This window comes from Gobius niger (assembly GCF_951799975.1).
Source record: "Gobius niger genome assembly, chromosome: 3".
In the NCBI taxonomy this organism is placed as follows: domain Eukaryota; kingdom Metazoa; phylum Chordata; class Actinopteri; order Gobiiformes; family Gobiidae; genus Gobius; species Gobius niger.
Window position 1 is genome coordinate 21622534 of NC_136854.1, and position 19799 is coordinate 21642332.

A 19799-nucleotide genomic window follows, 5' to 3' on the forward strand; every position below is an offset into this window, starting at 1 on the left:
AGGGAAAACTAGGACATTTCTAACATGGTTTTAATCATGTTCCGTCATCTATTTTCCGGTGAAATGGTCAGTCGTCCGTCTCTTGCATTCACAACTCCTGTGACTATTGTCCGAGGTACATTGATACAGTATGTTTAGGTCAGGACAAGGATTTTTACAGAACTGAAAGACGCTACATCCCCTCGTCTTACCTGCAGCCAAAAAGTGTTTTAAAAATTCTACTGTACAAAATCATGTATATTTAACACCTGTCACAATCAGAATGATGTAAGAAAAAGACTTTGCTTAAATAAATAGATTTTGGAAACATAATGGGATTTGGAGTGTGAAAAATGATTTCAAACTGGGCCGTGACAAGGCCATCAACAAAGTGATGTGCAAAAGCGTTGTCATGATGATCTCAGCGTCAGCTATGAACAGTTGAGTAGGACCATCGTGCCAAATACCTGTTTACACTCATGACCTCCGCTTCCTCCTCCGCTCCACTCTCACTCTCGTTGTCGTTTATGTCTGGATCCTGTTCCTCCGGCTTGTCCTCCAGCATCATCACGTAGATCACGTCAGTGCAGATGATGTCGCCCAGAACGTTCACCACAGTGTTCAGACGGTCCCTAAACAGAAACAGTGTCACTCAAAGAAGGCCCTGGGTTTGTTTCCCTGACGGTGTGATCCTCCATGTCCTTTTACAAACAGTGCACACAGCTTGCAGTCAAAACTGGGGCCAGTCAGGGTAAAATCTGGTGGGATTGTGAAGAAATAAGCAGCAGTCTCCTGAACCTGCAACACGTATGTAAAAGGCTGATGTTGCTCATATTGGAGATTTTATCTAGAGATGGGTGCTGTGGTTTCCCCAGTAAATCACAACAGTAATAAATAATACTTTTGCATCTAGAAACCACCCACCCATTCATACCCCAATGCACCAATGGCTTGGATGGTAATATAACCTGGAATGCTACGCAGTGTGGCCTTAACTTCATTTAAAGCGAAGGACCCGTGCGTCGGTAAGGTTTACTCACAGGATCCACTCCACTGGCAGCAGCAGCACGGCGTCTCCAGTGTGCAGTCCGACAGAGGTCAGCACCAGCATCGTACTGGCAGCTCCTAAGGCCGGGATACTCGGCGCCCCAACCGAGGTGATGCCTGCGATTACGCTGGACAGAAACACGCTCAGGTCAGTGCACAGTGGGACATACAGCATAATATCTGACAGAGCTGACCACAGTGTTGGGTCGTACTATGTTTATCGAGGTTACATTGTGTAAAATATTTTTTGTTAAAGTAAAGTCAGTGCGGAGGGTATTTTCTCCAGGTGTTGTTTACGGTCGCTTTCCCGTGGGGTCCGATCTGAGCTGTGGAGCTTGATCCGGGAGTGGCGGGTGACAGAGGCCCACAGACCAGAAAGAGAGGATGAAGAATGTTTCTCAATTATCAAAATAGCAACGTATTTGCTGCGAAGTGCTGGAGAATGTGGAATCTGGCTGGTTACTCTTTTGAAACTGTAACTAGTACTGAATTATTTGGGAATGAAAAGTTGACACACTGTGTTAAAAGTACCAATGTGTTGCCTGTTACATGTATTCTGTTACTCCCCAACTGTGGTCAGCAGTGTTGGGGAGTAACGGAACACATGTACAGTATTTAGAATATGTATTTAGAATATGTATTTAGAATATGTATTTAGAATACTTATTTTGAGTAATTGTATTCCTGAAAGTTACTCCTTCCTTAGGGAAAGAGTAACTTTTACTGTATTTAGAATACAGTTACTTTCCTTAAATCAAAGAAATACATAGCAGTACTCAACCATTAAATTTCAGTATCCAACAATGCACATGTGCGTCATGTGATCTCGGTGCATTTGCAAAGTGCTTTTTTGCATTCCCAATTACATCACAATAAGAGATTGAAAAAGCATAGACTATTTTTTTTTTTTTTTATCATGCTGCATTTACATAAATATATTGCAAATCATTGCGGAAGTATTATGAGTATGCGGAATACAACACACTGATTGGACAAAGAGATGCAAAATACATATTAAGGCAAGTATTCAGGATTCTATAACTAAATACAATTTCAAGGTATTATCCCCGATGCTGGTGCTCACCACAAAATGAAGATCTCGATAGGGTTGAACACAACAGAGTTGAGTTGTGCGATGAAGAGGACGGCCACTACCTCGTACACCGCGGTACCGTTCTTGTTGGTGTTGGTGCCAAGGGGGAGGATCATGCGGCTCACAGCCTTGTTGATGTGGAGGCCACTCTCACACAGCTGCATTGTGACGGGAAGCGTGGCCGAGCTGAAAACACACATGCAGTCAATGCATTACACAAGACGAACTGAACCGAAATGTCCAGGGAAGTAACATTAGCTTAGCCTGGGAATACCCATGCTGCTGCTAACATCAGAACCACTTTTCTAGATAACAACTTAGTGACAAAGACAGAGGAAAGGTTTCATAGATCTCACTCATGGCTTATTGGTACAGTATGATTGCAACACAACAACAAATTACCACTGTAATTGTACCTCAGGTCTTGTGCTCAAGAATTGGTGATAAACATCACAAAAAGTCAAACCAGAAGAAAATAAATACCTTGAATACAGATGTGTTCACTATGTTCTAGTCTAGACAAATGAGTAATTTGTGTGTGATACCTGGAGGAGATGAACAGCGCAGTAAACAGAGCAGGAGCCACCCGAGAGACCAAAGAGAACGGATTTTGCTGAGTTTTAAACCAGAATATTAGCAGCAGCAGAGAGGTCTGGAAAATGAGCCTACAAACACAAACAAACGTTTATAACACAGTAATATATAGAACATTATTATTATTATTATTATTATTATTATTAATATTTATTATTATGTCATAATAGGGGAGAAGGGAGTGTTAGTGACTCTTTTTGGAGGAATACGAGCGCTCCAGATCAAGGAGAAACTAATTGCGACCTATCAAATGTGATTTAGAGGCCATTGTGTGCACTGTAGAAAGTAATCTAGAAATAAGTCAAACTTTTCTGGAATGGAAGCTTATTAGTATAGGGCTGTTAAGAGTGACATCACACACCAGAACCAAGTTACTTCCGCTCAAACTGGTTGAGAGTTCTATAGACAAATACTGGTAAATGGACTACATTAGGCACTCAAAGCGTTTTACAGCAAGGAACCACTCTCATTCACACACCATGTACGCAGACTACAGGAATTATACAACAACTTCTGCTGCGGAAAAACTGTTTTACACCTAATAGCTCACTATTTCTCTAGGCAAAATGAATATATCTTTATATTTAAAATAAGCCTTCATTGTGTATGGAAAATGTATTTTATAATTAATTTCTGAAAAGCATTACTAAAGAAAAGTAAATAGAATATTTCTCTGTGATCTGTGATGTTAAAAAGAGTAGGTTAGCAAGTAAAGTAAAGGCTCCATGTTGGGTCACTGAAAGGTCACATACGCATCTATTTCCCCATTAAAAGTTGCATAATGCACATTTAAATTTCCCAACAAAAGGGCCAAATCAGTGGCCGAGGTGCTTCTGGTTTAGACTAGCAGAGTAGAGTAAATTGTTACTTGCCGTGTCAATTGGGAATCCTGTGTTGCACATTGTGGAACTCAGTTATATGTTAAGCAATTGGTTCATCAGTAACATAGTGGACTGGTTTTGTGGGGGCACATGTTATGGAAAACCTTAAAAACCAGGAAGCAACCAGCACAAGGCTGGTTTGCCTCTACATATGTATTTTAAATGGTTAAAAAACAAAATGACTTATTTCTGGATTACTTGTTGCAGTGTGCAGCGGTGAGTGGTATTATGATAATAACAAAAACTTTTCATGTACAATATTTTCCTGTTGTGTAAATGCAGGGCTTGCTCTGTACTCACCCAAGGATGACTGTCAGAACGAAAGGCCCTAGCTTGGCAAAGCTCTCCGCGTCTGTGATGTCGAGAACGTTCGAGGCAATCAGGGACACCATCCCGAAAGGCAGGTACCTAAACCGCAGTCAGACGGTCAGATGGTCAGAAGGTTTTCAGTGTTGCGTTGTTGGGTTGCAGGGTCAGGGCACTCACCACAAAATGAGCTCCACCAGGTCCTTGAGTTTGGCATTTAAATATTTGAACAGGTTGATAATCGCATCTCCAGCGGGGCCGACCTGCCTCAGAGCGACGCCCCAAATGAAGGCCCATACAATGAGTCCCAGGGCGTTGGGGCCGTCCACTTCGCTGCCCTTGAGGATCTGCGTAGTGGCATTCTGCAGAAACATAGATGTTGATATGAAACATTTTTTTTATGCAGATAATATTATACCACCTTTTGATAATTGCAACTATTAAATGGCGTTTTGAATTTGATTGCCATTAAGTGTTCAGTCCTAAATGAAGTCTCAAAACCTTTGTAATGTTAAAACAAAATCTTTACACAACAGAGAACACTCACCTCCTTCACTGTTTCATGTCCATGTTCATCAATGTAAACACGGACTGTTTGAAACTGTAAATACAGTCATGGCGTTAGTGCTCAGAGATCTAGAGATTCCCTGCCTGATAGCGCACAGCACTCACCATGTAAAAGAAGTCAGCTACTAGGACTTCAGGAAACATGGAACTGCAAGACAGGAGGATCATCAGTTTGCGCTGAATTTATAACACCCACATCTGACGCTTAGTTCAAAATCCTTTTAAATGTTGTTTGGTGAACAGCTAACTCAACTGATCAGACTTTATTGAATGAAAATAATGGTCAAACCTGCACAAACACAGGACAAATGTAACACACTGTAGCAAAACATTAAAGGGACTATACAGAGTTTAAAAATGGTAAAATTAGCGAATTTCCTCCCCCTACATGTGCCAACAATGTCCTGAGGTGTAGAATGAGCCCAGACCTGTTCACAACTGCCTCTAAAATCCTGCACTGTCACTCAAAAAGGTGTCACTTCGGGTCCGAATTGCCTTCATGCACGCACTTGATATAGAAGGTGCAGTTACATGTATGACCTGAGGTGGCAGTAGTGAGTATAAAATGGTTAACTTGCATCTAGCCCCTTTAAACACTGTTCAGACGGTCTGTTTTCGCATGAAATTGCAACAGCAAATAAAGAAATGTAAACTTTTACCACCATGTGTGCTATGAATCACAAATGTGTTAAAAAGAGTGAGAATGTTATGGGTTTTTTCTCTTCTGTAAACCGATAAATATATTTGTTTGAGAAATCAAGTAAAAGCCTCTTCTTACACACACACGGCCCTTATGTACAGTACGGTTTCACACTATTTGTACAACTTTGTTGAGCATCACAATGAGGTAAAATTATGAAATGATAAAACACTGAAAACTGCGTAAGTAAATTTTTAGCAAGGTCTTATATAAGTACTGACGGTCGACATTTTCAGGTTTTGGGCTAAACTCCATTTTTCTCACATTGGTGCAACAATATCTCTATGTAAGCAGCACCTACAGACTTCACATTTTCCAGCATCGGACAGAACAATATTTTGAATTTTTTTTTCCCGAAGGGATACATTTTTTCGTCATATTTATGGCAGCAATAGTAATAATAATGCTAGATATCTCTAAATTTATAAAGTTTCCCAGTTCACCAGTGGCTCAATGTATGTTTTGGTGAAATGTGTTGTCTAACCTGGCTTTTGCACTTCAACTTCAGGATGACTTAAGTTTGAATTTTCTGTCTGATACATACGCGGCAAAGTCGAGAAGAAAGTCTAAAACATCCACAGAAGTAGATGCTGTTTCCTCAGAGACTCGTGCAAAAGCTGCTCCCGGCTTAATGGTGAGAGACAGGAACAAACCTGAAACCATCAGAGAAAACAACATCACAGCTGTGTTCTGCTCACGGAATAGCTTTTCACAAGTTTCACTTCAAGCTCCATATATTGCTTCATATGGCAGTATTGCCTCCACTGATGAGAGGGAACATGTGCAGCTCACATCGTACATGGCACTACAGGTAATTACGATCAATGTGTTTTCAACATTTTATGGAAACCCAGCACATGCTGTATGTGTATTGTGTCTTTCACACTGACCAATAATGATGGAGCTAAAGGTGGTCAAGAAGAAAAACGCCACGGCGCGACGAGTCTTCTTCATGGACAACTTCAGGGGTTGACCAGCCACACCTGAAATCACATGGGACATACTGCACTCAAGTGGTCTGCAGGTCTGAGGTCCAAGTACAAATGTGTCAGAGTAACTCAGAGTAATCTGCATAACAGACATGGGCTAAGGCAGCTACTAAGCTCAAAAATTCTTAAATCTCGAACTTAAAATTGTGTTTTACTGTAATTTCATAAAATGTTCAGTTAAAAGAAGTCCTAGCCACTAATCAAACTGATGTGCATGCTGTAGAGATGTTATAGAGCTATTTTCTCATTTAAGATAAGTATTTTGTGTGGTGTACCCTGTGGTTGTTGTAATCCCTCATGTTTCAGCTGACATGTGTCTACATTAGTACATTAATCAGTAGTAAGGCTCAAAATGGAGAGGGTGCACTGACTGATTATGATGCTGCTGATGATAAGGGGCACACCAACACACTGGAGCATGTTCATCAGCAGTCGCCCCGGAATCTCCAGGAGCATTTTTTCTCGCTCCCGAAGCGTCACAGTATTGGTGAGGATGACCCCAACAATCACTCCTGTAATAATAATACATGTCAGACCAACCAGGCAACCTTATAGTCTTATAGTTTTAAAATTCTTATAGTTATTTACTTATATTATGTATCTAAGTTATGTGTTATGTGTTGTGTTATACTGTATATGTTTGATGTTTTGTCAAATTCCTAGTTGTGAACCTGTCCACTAATAATGACAATAAAAACAATTCTTATACTGATGAAACTCTTAATATTGAAATGAAATATAAAGATGTGAAATAGTACGGAAGCCCCAAAAGGTCACACACACACACAATAAAAAATCCTTCCTCGTGCACTACATTATCGGTGCGGTTGATTCCTTCTGGAAAGAGGGAATCTTCATGTCAAGCAGCAGCGGTTTGAAATGCCTTTCCCGAGCCCAGGCATTCGGATCAGAGGAATCATACGCTTCAATCAACTTATGGAAACATGGGCGCGATCATACCCACACATAATGAAATACTATCCAGGAGAGGGACAGAGGAAAGAGGCGAGATTTGCCTCAAGTGTCAGAGAAATCTAGGCTGGTAAAACTATTCCACTGTCACCAAAGCACAAAGAATCAGGAAAGCGTTTTCATATCTTAGAAGCGACAACATGAGCCGTGTGATTAGGTCTGTAGACACCATAATGATATAAATATCGTGCAGTAGCAGCTACCCGCCGCCCCGTGCGTGTGTTATCACTACCCAGCCGCAAACCCAGGACGTAAAATGCCATGACGTAAAATCCGCCCGTTTCAGCAACTTTTGCGGGTACCCATTGGCCTGGCAATCACCAGACTTCAGTCTGGGGACCACTACGGGTACCCGACCCGGTGCAGGACTCTGCCCTCAATTTTATTTTGAGTAGGCCTACATTACATATATTTTGTTCTCTCTTTAGGAAACTATATGGCCCCGTAGTAGCATGTGTTGTTGTTTATTTCAATACATTTTTCCCCCCAAAATAATAATAAAAAATGCCTCTACATTATTTACATCTTATTCTATGCCCTTTAAGGGCTTCCGTAAATAGTTAGCTACAAAGGAATATTTAGGTCGGATTTTGTTACAAAAATAGAAGGTTTCCAGGTTAATATAGCCTATCCAGCATCATTATTAGAGATACAGTGAAAAGGAAATTGTGAACCCTTTTGAATTTCTTACATTTCTGTCTAAATGTGGTCTAATCTTTATTTAAATAACAAGAATAAAGAAACAGGATCTGCTTAAACTAAAACCACCCAAACAACTATGCATATAGGCTACTTGCCAACGATCCCCGATTCACAGCGCACACACAGACGTGCCCCACCGCGCACACGCTCACGCTCGGGGGGAAGAGACAGGTATCATGCATTCATCGCTCCGTTTGTTTTTGTACTTGTACTTAGGTTACCATGGAGACATTCTCGCACAATATTTTACAAAATTATTATTATTTTTTTTCGAAAACGCTTGTAGGCCTGTGTTGATAACATGTACATTCTTATTTATGCATATAATAGTTTCTGTTCCTATTTTGAAAAAGTATTTTAATTTAATCAAAGATTGTTTTAAATATCGCCCATTTACCATAGATTTTTTTTGACCCCTTGTCCTCACTTTTGAGCTCAAGTTTCCGACTTTTCATTCTTATAGGTGTATAGGTCTCCCTAATTCTGGTACTCTTTTCAACAATTAAAACTGCTCATTATTTTCTTTGTCCTCTATGGTAAACAGAATATGACAATGACAATATAAAAAATGACAACAATAATACACACACCTGGCAAGATGCACCGATGAGAAACAAATCTCCCAATTTTTCACAACCCAATGTTGTTGTTGTACAAGTTGTCATATTTCTATTGGCCAAAACATGTAAACATTCACAGGATAGGGAGGTTATGCAAATCTGTTTCTATCCAAATCTAAATATTGATAATATTACTTACAATAGATGTAATCAATCATTCAACAAAAGGATCAAACCCCTTCATATGCACTTAATTATCAGACTGCCGTACAGGAGAGCTAATATAATATAAAGAAACATTCACTTGGACTCACCGAGCAACACACTGACGAGCTTGAGTATCACGAACTTGTGCCTAATGGCGAAGGCCATTGCGCGCTCCTTTCGGGACGGTTGCGGAACATTCTCCGGATTATCTGTAGCCATCTTAACGTGACATTAAAAAACACAAGTTTAACTAAACAGAAAAAACGGAAGCTACAAAACTGTGCGCTGAAGTAGAGATCAACGGCGAATCAACAGCAGAGGTTGTTTTTTTTTTCTATTTAAATCTAAATAGAAATGGAACGTCAAATTGAAGGAAAAAAGAATAACACAACACGGCATTCATTTGAACTCTTTATTTAAAAAAAAGCACCCTGCGAGTGCTGTGGTGGGGCCGCGCCCCCCTGTCCAAAACTGTGACCGAAATTGGAGTGTTTAATGCACCTTAATTAGTCATGTTTTCTGATTTTAGACCATTTACTTTGCTCAAATAATATAATTTTTGACCTGACCCTCTGACCAGACAAAGCCCCCCTGCAATCCCAGGTTGGAACTAGCCTAACGCCAGACTGTTGTGTGCGCTCGATCATTTCGAACTGCACAGCAGCCTGGGGACCATGGCCGAAATCTTCGCATGAATTTGGGAACCAATCACAGAACGAGGAGGGACGGATCAAACATGACAGCAGCAGACGCGAAGCTATTCTTCGATCAAGCTTTAGGCCGTGTTCTACGGTAAATAGTTTAGCTCGAAAGTTTACAGCGGGTACTCATACGTCATCGGATACGATGATACCATTGGCTGTGGCTACAGGCAGACGCATGCGTCTGTACGCGTCTGTACAATAAACGGCTATGGAGATCGTAAACCACACCTATCACATATCACTTGTGATTTTTAGTCTGGCGTTAGCCAGGCTAGGTACTATGTCTGATGAAGGTATGCCAGAAACATGACTTCTGGAAACCAATAAATAATTTTCTCCAGGAGCTTTTTGGTTGTGCAGATCTTTTTTCCACGTTAACTCCAGAAATTGGATCATGTTCAGATTTTTGTGAACGTGGATAGTTAAACATTTCAATGAAGAGTTTTATCAATGAGAAAGCAAATGTATGTATAGCCTTCAAAATAGTTCTTAAACATTACTTTTCTGTGTCCTCCCTATTTTCTAACTGAGTGTTGATTATATTGATTAGAATTGTAATTGTACTTACCAGATAAAAAAAGTTGTGTTAACTTTTTTTAGTTTGTTTTCCATCTTGTAATTTATCCCATAAGAAAGCAGAATGAGCTCCATGTTCCTTTTTTTTTGCCGATCTAATGGTAAACCCCTTAACCACCACCTTAACTGAGCACAATTGTTCTTGTTAACATGTTTTAGTTGTGTTTTCGATGCCTTTTAGTCACATTTTTGTTGCTTTTCTGTCGTGTTTGTTGCCATGTTTGAGTCAGATTTTATTCCTTTTTAAGGTTTTAGGACAAAAACGTATCATAATGAGTAAAGCTTCAGATCAGTTTTGTAAGTCTTAGCTTTCAAATGAGGCGTTACTCCTAGGCCTATAGGCTATCTTGCGTTTAGCCTGTGCATAGCCTATTGGCCAGTGTATGAGAAGCTTTTAGATTTGGATAAAGCTGAACTAGAGACAATTCACTCAGTTAAGGCAGGGGTTAAGAGGTTAAAACCAGTTTACAGCAAATCTTAAAAGACTGATCTAAATTATCTCTTTATTGTTTAAGGGCAATATGGCACAAAGTTCTGTGTATCTTTTGTTCCCACTTATTAAACAAGGTCCACTTATTATCTCATAATGGTGTCCATGAGTGATGTTAATCAGTTGAAAGGATTTAATCGCTAATAAATGATGATCAGATCAAACATGTCTTTGCTCTTTCAAACACAGTGAATCTCCCAGCTCTTCATCTGAGATCAAGACACCATTGGGATGTGAACACAATTTATTGAAGTCCAGTGAGAGGCTCTGAGTTTTCATATAAGGTCTGCCACATGTACACATACCCAGATGGAATTTGGTCAGAGAAGAGTTGTGATTTACAAACTGGATAGAAACTGCATAGAAAAACAAAATATTTTATTCATTAGTACATCAAGATTATTATACATTTTGCATCAAAACAAGCTTTGTTTTGGTATGGTAAGTTGCGTGTTTCGTTAACAAGGATCTTGATTGAGTATGTCATGAATAGTCTATAATTGAGAGTAAAAACATTGCTAGGATTTTTTTTATGAAGAAATCAGCCATTTAAAAAAGGAAGACGACTTAAAAAAACAACAAAGACATTTCAAACTATACAAAGATCCGACAGGCCCATGATATAAGAGGTCAGGCATGTGTTGGAGAAGCACTTTTTGGTTGAGCTTGAGGCAATGTCGGAGATGGCCTTGCTGGTGATGATGTTGGAATATCAGTCTGTGCTTGTCTGAATGTTACAGAGGCTTTCATCTGGATGTAGGAAGCAAATGGTTTACAAGAAGCATGAATAAATGTCAATTGCAGCTACGTTTTGTGTGCATTTGTGCTCAGAAGGAGAAGTATTTTGTGTACCACTCCTGTTTTAGCCCCTCTGTCCCTCTCGGCTCCAGATATGGACCCCTGGAAACAAAAAGAAAGCTGGTTCTTTACGATTGCAATTGTAACAGTTACAGTGATCATCTGCAGTGTTTACCTGATTGATTGTAAGTGCGGCACGTGGCATGAGGGCGACACGTAGCGGATGCCCGTCTGTGATGAGGGGCACACAGGAAGGGGGGCTGTGGGCGCTGGCGTGGCTGGGATGCAGGAGGAGCGCGACCGGGGAGAGCGCGGGAGCGACGGGGAGGAATGCTGGCCTAGGGAGGTGTGCTTGTGTGGGAGAGAAGAGGTGGAGTAGTGGGTGGCCGTCTGGGGGTGAGTGGAAGACGCGTGGGGCAGGGTGGAGGAGAGGTGCGGGTGGTGGGAAGACGAGGTGGAAGACGAAGAGGAAGAGTGGAAGATGTTTCGGTCACAACTGCCGCTGGACGTGCTGGTGACGCGAGGAGACTCCACGTTCTTTCGCTGGTAGGAGAAAAAAACAAGTTTAATTAATTAAGTTTGAGAAATTCTGACATAAAGCATTAAAGCCACACTGTAGCACATTTGAGGTTATATTGCTATGCACAAGAGCAAACATGTAAACCTATTGGTGGCAACACAAAGCAAGGACATCAACATCTGTGACAACGAGCTGGTGCACTACAAAAACTAAATATCAAGCATGGGTTTAAATTCAAAGAATTGAGAATATGAATCTTGTTTTGAGTGGTTTTTGACTAATGTAGAGTTTTTTCCTGATCAGACCATTATTTTGCTACTTTGATGACATTTGTCACTGGTTCTAAGGTGATCTCCCTTGAACATTTTCTCACCCCATTGGATTATCAATAACTAACCGCTCGGTTAGTGCTCTCGATTCACAGCTAGAAGGTCCGGGTTTGATACCCACCAGGACGGGGCCTTTCTGTGTGGAGTTTGCATGTTCTCCCCGTGTCTGCGTAGGTTTCCTCCGGGTACTCCGGTTTCCCCTACCACTAAAAACATGTACAATAGGCCAGGATGAATGATGTGTGTGAGTGAATGTATGGTGGTGGTCAGAGGGACTGTTGGCGCTAACGTGTGCAGCCGCAAAGTATGTAGCCACAGCTGCCCCTTGGATAGCCATAGAAGCGAGGCTTCAAACCTGCGCCATCTGCCTCTCCGACCACCACCACCACTCACTCACTCACTCACTCACTCACTCACTCACTCACTCACTCACTCACTCACTCACTCACTCACTCACTCACTCACTCACTCACTCACTCACTCACTCACTCACTCACTCACTTCACTCACTCACTCACTCACTCACTCACTCACTCACTCACTCACTCACTCACTCACTCACTCACTCACTCACTCACTTCACTCACTCACTCACTCACTCACTCACTCACTCACTCACTCACTCACTCACTCACTCACTCACTCACTCACTCACTCACTCACTCACTCACTCACTCACTCACCACATTCACCCAGGCTGCCTGGTGTTCCCAAACGGTCTCTTATCCAAGTACCGACCTGGCCCCTCCCTGCTTAGCTTCTGAGATCTGATGGGATCGGGCAGAGCAAAGGCGGAATGGCCCTAAATCAACTTGAACTAAAGACCAAATGTATTGAATCCAGTCAGAAACATCTCAGTTCAAGTGAAATAATCTTGGTCAAATGCCCGACTAAATCTTAACTGGTCAAAACAACTTAAATTTAAAATATGATAGGTAAAAGGTCTGAGAAAAGGCAAGCCCAGTCACACACTAAAATTGATGCATGTACTATTATTATTAATTTATTCAGAGAAATGTTCAGAATGATCGCTTTAAATTGTGTTTTCAATCTGTAACAAAACTCTTAATTGACAATTGAATAATGTCTATACCAACATTAGGAGCAATACTGTAATCAAATACACGTGAACAACATATCAACATGCAAGGGCTGTTTCTGTATATTTAGAATGATAGTCTTTATGAGCTTATGACAATATGGAAATGTCAATGAGTCTTGTCGTTAAATGCAAGAAATACTACCTCTAGACCCGTATATATGCATTGGTTTCAGTTGTTTTGGTTAACTGCATCCTAAACATATCCTAAACATATCCTAAACATATCATTATAATATCTTTTCTTGTTGTGTAGCTGGAATATGCAAACAATGCAGATGGTCACAAGAGACAGAAATGAGGTCACACAAATGAGAATTCAAACTTTCCTAATTACATCCAAATAATTTATTGTGCATTTGGGGCAATTAGTTTTGTCATTTCAAAGCACGCTTCCTTTTATGAGGCCAGCTGGTCCGTGATCACTTACCCAAAGCTGACGAAATTAATGTAGGCAAATGAATGCATATTTGATGGTGCGTTCAGTCGCAGGCGCACGGGATAAAAACACTGAAACTCTTGCTCATATATAGAGTATACAGTTTATAGAAAGTTCCGCACTGATCGGGATCTCTTTAATTAGGCTCTTTCTATTCTATTACGTAGCAGTCTGATGCTAAAATAGTTTAATTACGTTGTTTAGGTCAAAATTCTATGCTGATTATCCCTATATTGTAAAAGTTTGGTCTTTTTCCAATTTGTGACTGAATCACCCCAGTTTACTCCTGATTCTGTCCATGTTAAGCTTCATTCTGGCCTCTTTCAGACCTGGTTGAGTTCAGATTTGGTCTCGGTCTAACACGTGAAGTTACTAGTGGTTCTAGGCCCTTCATTTTAGTGTTTACAGTGAGTGGATGATCTAAAGCGACCATCGTACCCTCATGGTTGGCGTGATACTTCCAGGGCGGGACTTGCCGTCAAGCTGCCCGGGGCTGCTGTTGTCCCCGGCAACAGGCGTAGTAGGGTGGAGCTGCAGCTGATGCCTCTCTTCCTGGAGGCAAGGAGGATGAAGAAGGACTTTTCAATGGCCTTATTCACAGTTGTTGTATTACCGCAGGTCTCAGGGCTGTACTTGTGTGCTAAGCTGCCTCATGCCGCACAGATGGCAGGCAGAGAAATTGGCAAAAGGTGCCAAAAAAACGCCTGTGCTTCTGCCTCAACAGGATTTATGAAAACATTAGGAAACTAGTTGGCTTGGTATGACAGGTAGAGGCAAAGCTAATTAAACTATTATGTAGAAGAGTAAAAATGGTGTGGAAAAATCTACATTCAATTGTGATGCTGAAGTATTAAAATTACAGATCTATCTGACATTAATAGGGACAGTATTTGTGAGGTTCTTTAGTTGGTTTAACAGTGCTCTCTCTTTATCTGTCGAGTGCTCAGTGAGGGATGGAGGTGGATTTACAGGCGAAACTGCTGGAGTGGATCTGGAGTGATGGGATGAGTGCAACCAGAGCTTGTTGAAGGCGCGTTTCTCTTTTTCTCACCACTAATCGTTTAATGAGCTGGTCCCTCTCTGTCAGTCTGTCCTGAAGTCTTCCCAAATCCTCACATCGACTCTGTCTCCCTCTGCACCGCTCCTCCCTCTCCCGCAGCCTGAAAAAAAACATCAAATATGCGCAGGTTCACACAGAGCCCATTTTAGTACCTTAGTTCAATTACAGACTGTTCTCCATTCATGCACTGCCCTAGTTAGAGAAACCTGCCTTACTGCAGGCTGTTGTTTGGATGGTTTACTGTGTATTTTACCGTGTTCGATGCTACTCATGGATTCACTAGATGAACACTCGTGTACCTGGCAGTTTCCTGGACCTGTATAATGCTTCAATTCATCTTTGACCTCTTAGGCCCAATCTCAATTCTCCCCCCTAGGCCTCCGCTTAGCCCTTTCCCTTCGTTTTGCGCGTTCACGAGAGACGAAGGGGTGTCCCAATTCTATTTTGTGGTGAGGGGTAGAAGAAGAAGAAGAAGAAGATCTTTATTTATATAGCGCCTTTCACAGACATATAGTCACAAAGCGCTTTACATGAGACAATTGTACATTCACTCCACACTCAGTGGTGGAAAGCTACGTTTGTAGCTTCAGTTTCCCCTGGGGGAGACTGTCAGAGGCGCTTTCGCGACTACACACGTCTGCGCCAACGGACCCTCTGACCACCACCATACATTCACTCACACACATATCATTCATCCTGGCCTATTGTGCATGTTTTTAGTGGTAGGGGAAACCGGAGTGCCCGGAGGAAACCTACGCAGACACGGGGAGAACATGCAAACTCCACACAGAAAGGCCCGTCCCTGGTGGGAATCGAACCCGGACCTTCTAGCTGTGAAGCGAGAGCACTAACCGCTGCGCTACCGTGCCGGGTAGGAGTGAGGGAGAGCGCCACATAGCCCTTCAAGCGAGGGTTTTTCAGATGCACACTTCAGACGAAGGGGTAGGAGGAGTTTGACGAAACACGGAAATAAGCTGCGAAATTAATTCACGAACATCATCACTAAGCACTCTTACCACATTTATAAAGTTGCAGAACTCTTCGTTCATGACTTTATTCGCTTTGTGTAACAATTAGAACAGTCCACTGCGTTAAACGTGTCAGTTCTATGTTTTCGCTTTGCTGCTGCAAATGCTCTGTTTATTTGCTCTGTATTGGCTGACTTTTGCAATTTCTTTCCAAACTTTCGATACGTTGCTATTGACGTGACATACGGGGTTCATCTCTGCTGCGGCCACTGTCTCCCCGTTGTCTCCCCGCTGTCTCCCCGTTGTCTCCCCGCTGTCTCCCCGCTGTCTCCCCGCTGTCTCCCCGCGGTCTGTCTACCCGTGCCGCTGCGCTCTGAGCCCGGGCCCGTGCCGCTGCGCTCTGAGCCCGGGCCCGTGCCGCTGTGCTCTGAGGGTCTGTGGCTGTCTGTCCCCGGTCTGAGCGTACCTTGGCAGCCTCCACTCAGGCCCGGGCTCATAGCGGAGGCTGTGGGTGCCTGTCCCCGCCCTGTGCGCACTGCGAGCGGGCCTACCTCTGTCCATCCCCGCTGAGTGCGCTACATGAGCAGATCTCTTGCAGCTCTGGCTGCAGCCACAGCGGCCCGCGGTATAGGCAGCAACACACGGACGGGGGAAGGAGCATGTAGCGCCGAATGAAGCAGAAACGGATGAAAATCTGTTGGGTTTAGGATGAGATGAACTGGTTCAGTAGAAACATGCTGTAGAGACAAGTAGGCTTGATTTTGTTTTTTTGTGTGTTTTTTTTACATAACCTTAATCATCTGTGTTAATAGTAAATGCAGTCAAATGGAGGGCTGTCCCATATCCTAGGGCGGTCTTTTCAACCCTCGCCCTTCGCCCTTGGTTTCAGGGTGTAGGGAAAGGCCTAGGACTAGGGGAAGGGGTAGGGGTAGAAAAAAGAATTGAGATTGGGCCTTAGTCTGACCATTTCTAAAAATGTGGTCCAAATCAATAGCTTCCTAATTGTTGAGTGACGAGAATGAAAGCATTTAAATCTGTTCACAGCGTTAGGTTGGACACTTAACTACTGAGTGCAGAGAATGACCAACAATCTAAGGATGACCAATAAAAGCTGATACTTGCATTTCTGAACACTTTTATAGAAGTCCAAACTACTTATATATAATAAGACACTAGGACCTAAATGATTGGTTGCGATTTGGTAATTGCGACCATTCAAATTGCGATTCTAATGTGGCCGTATTCAACTGTCCGCCCCACACCACAGTGGTCTTGACTCACTCGTTCTCTAAGGCCACGATGCGCGCCTGCAGGTGTGACTGGGCGCTGCTGTACTCGGACGCCAGACTCTGCAGCTCCCTCTTGTGCTCCCTGCGGATCTCCTCCACCTCCTGTCTCCTGCGCTCCTCGTTACGCTCTTTCCTTTTCTCGTCATCCAGCTCCTCGTCTTTCAGGTCGTCGTCCCGCCGCTCCTCCCAGTGCTTCTGAGACTCCTCCAGCTTCTCCATCTCCACGCGCAGCTTCTCCACCTCCTCCTTCAGACGCTGGGCCTCCTCCTCCAGCTGCGCGTCCCGCTTCGTGTTCACATCGGTGCTATCCTCTTCTTTCTCGTCGACCTCAGGCTCTTCGCGCGCCGTCCTGAAAGCATCAAATATTGCTGTCAAAGAGTAGGCACATTCCTATCAACTCTACAAATGACAAATGGTTTGGTCATTGTTTCAAGACCATTTATCAAGAATCACGAATGTTCTTGTTAAAAAGCTGTTTTGTTTGAACACAACTTGAGCTTCATAAATCTGGGACTAACTGCAAATGCAACTAGATTCGCGATTTATGTTAAGATTTTGTTCATAGTAAAAATACATTCAGAAGCGTACCGTATTTTCCGGACTATAAGTCGCACCAGCCAGAAAATGAATAATGAAGAAGAAAGAAACATATCTAAGTCGCTCCGGAGTATAAGTCGCACCAGCCTTGGCAACTACCTGTGCATGGAGGCGTAACTGCACCATAAAGCCTCTCCCGGCTTTACGTTCTTCTAGCACTCATTTGTGAACTCGTTCCTCTAGCTGTGGCCCTCTAGCTGTGGCCATCTAGCTTTTGCCCGCAATTAGCTTATTTTGTTTTCTTAGTTGCAGTAAGACAGGGGTAGGCAACGTCAGGCCCGAGGGCCAAATCTGGCCCTTCAGCACAGAACCTCAGTTAAATGGGAGGAAAAAAAAGGTAAAAATACTGTCAATACACCCAATTAGGTCATATATTATGTACAACACTGGCATTTGAAGGAAGTGCACTGGAAAAAGATACATCGTTTTAAGGAAGAAATGACATAAATCTACTTGAATGAAGAGATTAAATCTAAGGATTGAGTAGATTTGGTCTAGTCTTAGACGAGATAAAACCTCTAGTAGTAGTTATGCTCTTAATGCAGATAATTTTGTGTCATTTCAAGTGAAAAACAATTGTCTGATTTGAAGTGGGTTTTATTCTTGTTCCATTGGCGCTAGCATTTGTATCTTGGATTAGTTCAAACCGACTCAAATTCAGCATAGAAGAACTTTTATTCAAGCAATTGTAAGTAATTTATCTAATTTAAGATGGTAATTTTTCCAGTGTTGTGCTTTACTTTGGGCCAATAATCAGCGGCTTTGGCCCTCGGTCTATTTACAATAAAGAAAATCGTCCCTCCGCCAAGAAAACTTGCCTACACCTGCAGTAAGAGCAACCTCCACTTTTTGCCAGTCCCTCACAAGTTTCTCGCTCACTCCACACTTTTTTTTCAGCTTCTTGAGGGCCTAGAGCGCCCTCTAGCGGCGGTCAGTGTGAAAATAACAAACATGCGAGATGATATATTTTGATATATAAGTCGACCCTGAGTATAAGTCGCACCCCCAGCCAAACTATGACAAAAAGTATGACTTATAGTCCGGAATATACGGTATATGTTTAATAGAAGACTGCAGTGTGAATTGCCAAACTACAAGATAACGTGAATGTGCCTAGGAGGTGAGGCAGCATTTTGTTAAATATTTAAATTATGGCAATTAAAATATTTGATTTGATAATGCTTTGTCTGCCAAGTGACTATACTTTCTATATTTAGTGATTAACATCATATTAAAGTATTGGTTGTAGCAGCACACAAGTAGAATATGCCCTAATGATGAAGATTTATCACAGCAAATATATTCCTCTGCACGATCAATTACAACAACAAAACAAACAATGACCATGTAGCAACAATAATAATCATACTTTTCCTTGAGTTGTTTCTTCAGCGCGGCGTTTTCTCTCTGCAGCTCCAGCATGGCACAGCGGCTCTCGTCCAGCTGCCTCTCAAACACCTGGTGCTGGTTCTGCTGCTTTAAGTCCTTCACACATCGGATACATAACAACATATCGTCAGTACTGGCGTGTGTGTCTCTAGCGTTCAAATCTTGCCTTCAAAATCCAGTCTCCACTCCACTGCCTAATTATGCAGCGCAGTCTGTTGGCTTGAGCCCAGTGGTATCGAGGATTACATGTCGTGAATAATAATGCCATGGTTGATTTTGTGGATAGATTTGAACTCGTAGACCAGCCCGTTTTCTGCTCGATTCTGTTTACTTTAGAGCTCTTTATCCTATTATAAAGTTGTCCCCGCGTTAAAAATACACCGTTTGATTAATTCATGCATGTTTGAGTAATCCTGCATATTATGTATATCTCCTGCTCACAACATGCAAACCCTCGTGCATAATTTTCATTCTAACCACAAATTAAAAAAACAAATTAGAATTGCCGCCCATTTGCCTTCTGTTACCCTGTTGCTACCCCTACATTAACCCCATCAATGCATAGTAACCTGCTGCAGAGCCATCATCTGTGTATGTGCTTGTAGCTGGGCCTGCAGGTCCTCTATTTGCTGCATATGTCTCTGGGTCATCTGCCTGCTCCACTCGGTGTGCTGTTGAGTCAGCTCCGCACGCTGCTTATCTGAAATCACACACACATTCACAACGACAGGCAAAAAAGAAAAAAAAAAATCTATTCAGTCTACTGTTACAGGTACCCGTCTGCTGTTGCCATGGTGATGTGTAGCCATGGCAATAGCAACTTTCACTGGTGAATTTATAATCTAGATGTGTATCGCTGTGTGTTTGGGAGTTCATTAGTCACTGCAGATGTCCGTGTCGTTTACGCTGATGCTCGTGTGCGCATAATATATAGTTCTGTAGTA

At 42.3% G+C, this 19799-nt stretch overlaps 2 protein-coding genes across 5 annotated transcripts in view; both read right to left on the reverse strand.

Annotated features, from left to right (window-relative positions):
- Positions 1-406: 406 nt before the first annotated feature.
- On the reverse strand, positions 407-8816 carry LOC306961046 (excitatory amino acid transporter 3-like; the record flags this gene model as incomplete). The annotated part of the gene is made up of 9 exons (XM_079553654.1): positions 407-611; positions 1020-1154; positions 2111-2305; positions 2665-2784; positions 3895-4002; positions 4081-4262; positions 5708-5820; positions 6058-6150; positions 8705-8816. The coding sequence occupies 9 exons, from the start codon at positions 8814-8816 to the stop codon at positions 407-409; spliced, it is 1263 nt and encodes a 420-aa protein (XP_079409780.1).
- Positions 8817-10778: 1962 nt separating this feature from the next.
- Positions 10779-19799, reverse strand: part of fam184b (family with sequence similarity 184 member B) — a 29754-nt gene continuing 20733 nt past the window's right edge. For 3 of the 4 annotated variants that reach the window (XM_079554203.1, XM_079554201.1, XM_079554202.1), the window contains exons 12-18: positions 19425-19555; positions 18836-18951; positions 16862-17218; positions 14604-14712; positions 13991-14104; positions 11341-11708; positions 10779-11267 (exon numbers count right to left, since the gene is read on the reverse strand). In XM_079554203.1, the coding sequence (XP_079410329.1) occupies positions 11195-11267; positions 11341-11708; positions 13991-14104; positions 14604-14712; positions 16862-17218; positions 18836-18951; positions 19425-19555 (1268 nt within the window). In that variant the 3' untranslated portion in view covers positions 10779-11194. The remainder of the gene's footprint in view (positions 11268-11340; positions 11709-13990; positions 14105-14603; positions 14713-16861; positions 17219-18835; positions 18952-19424; positions 19556-19799) is intronic. The other variant, XM_079554204.1, reaches the window with a different exon arrangement.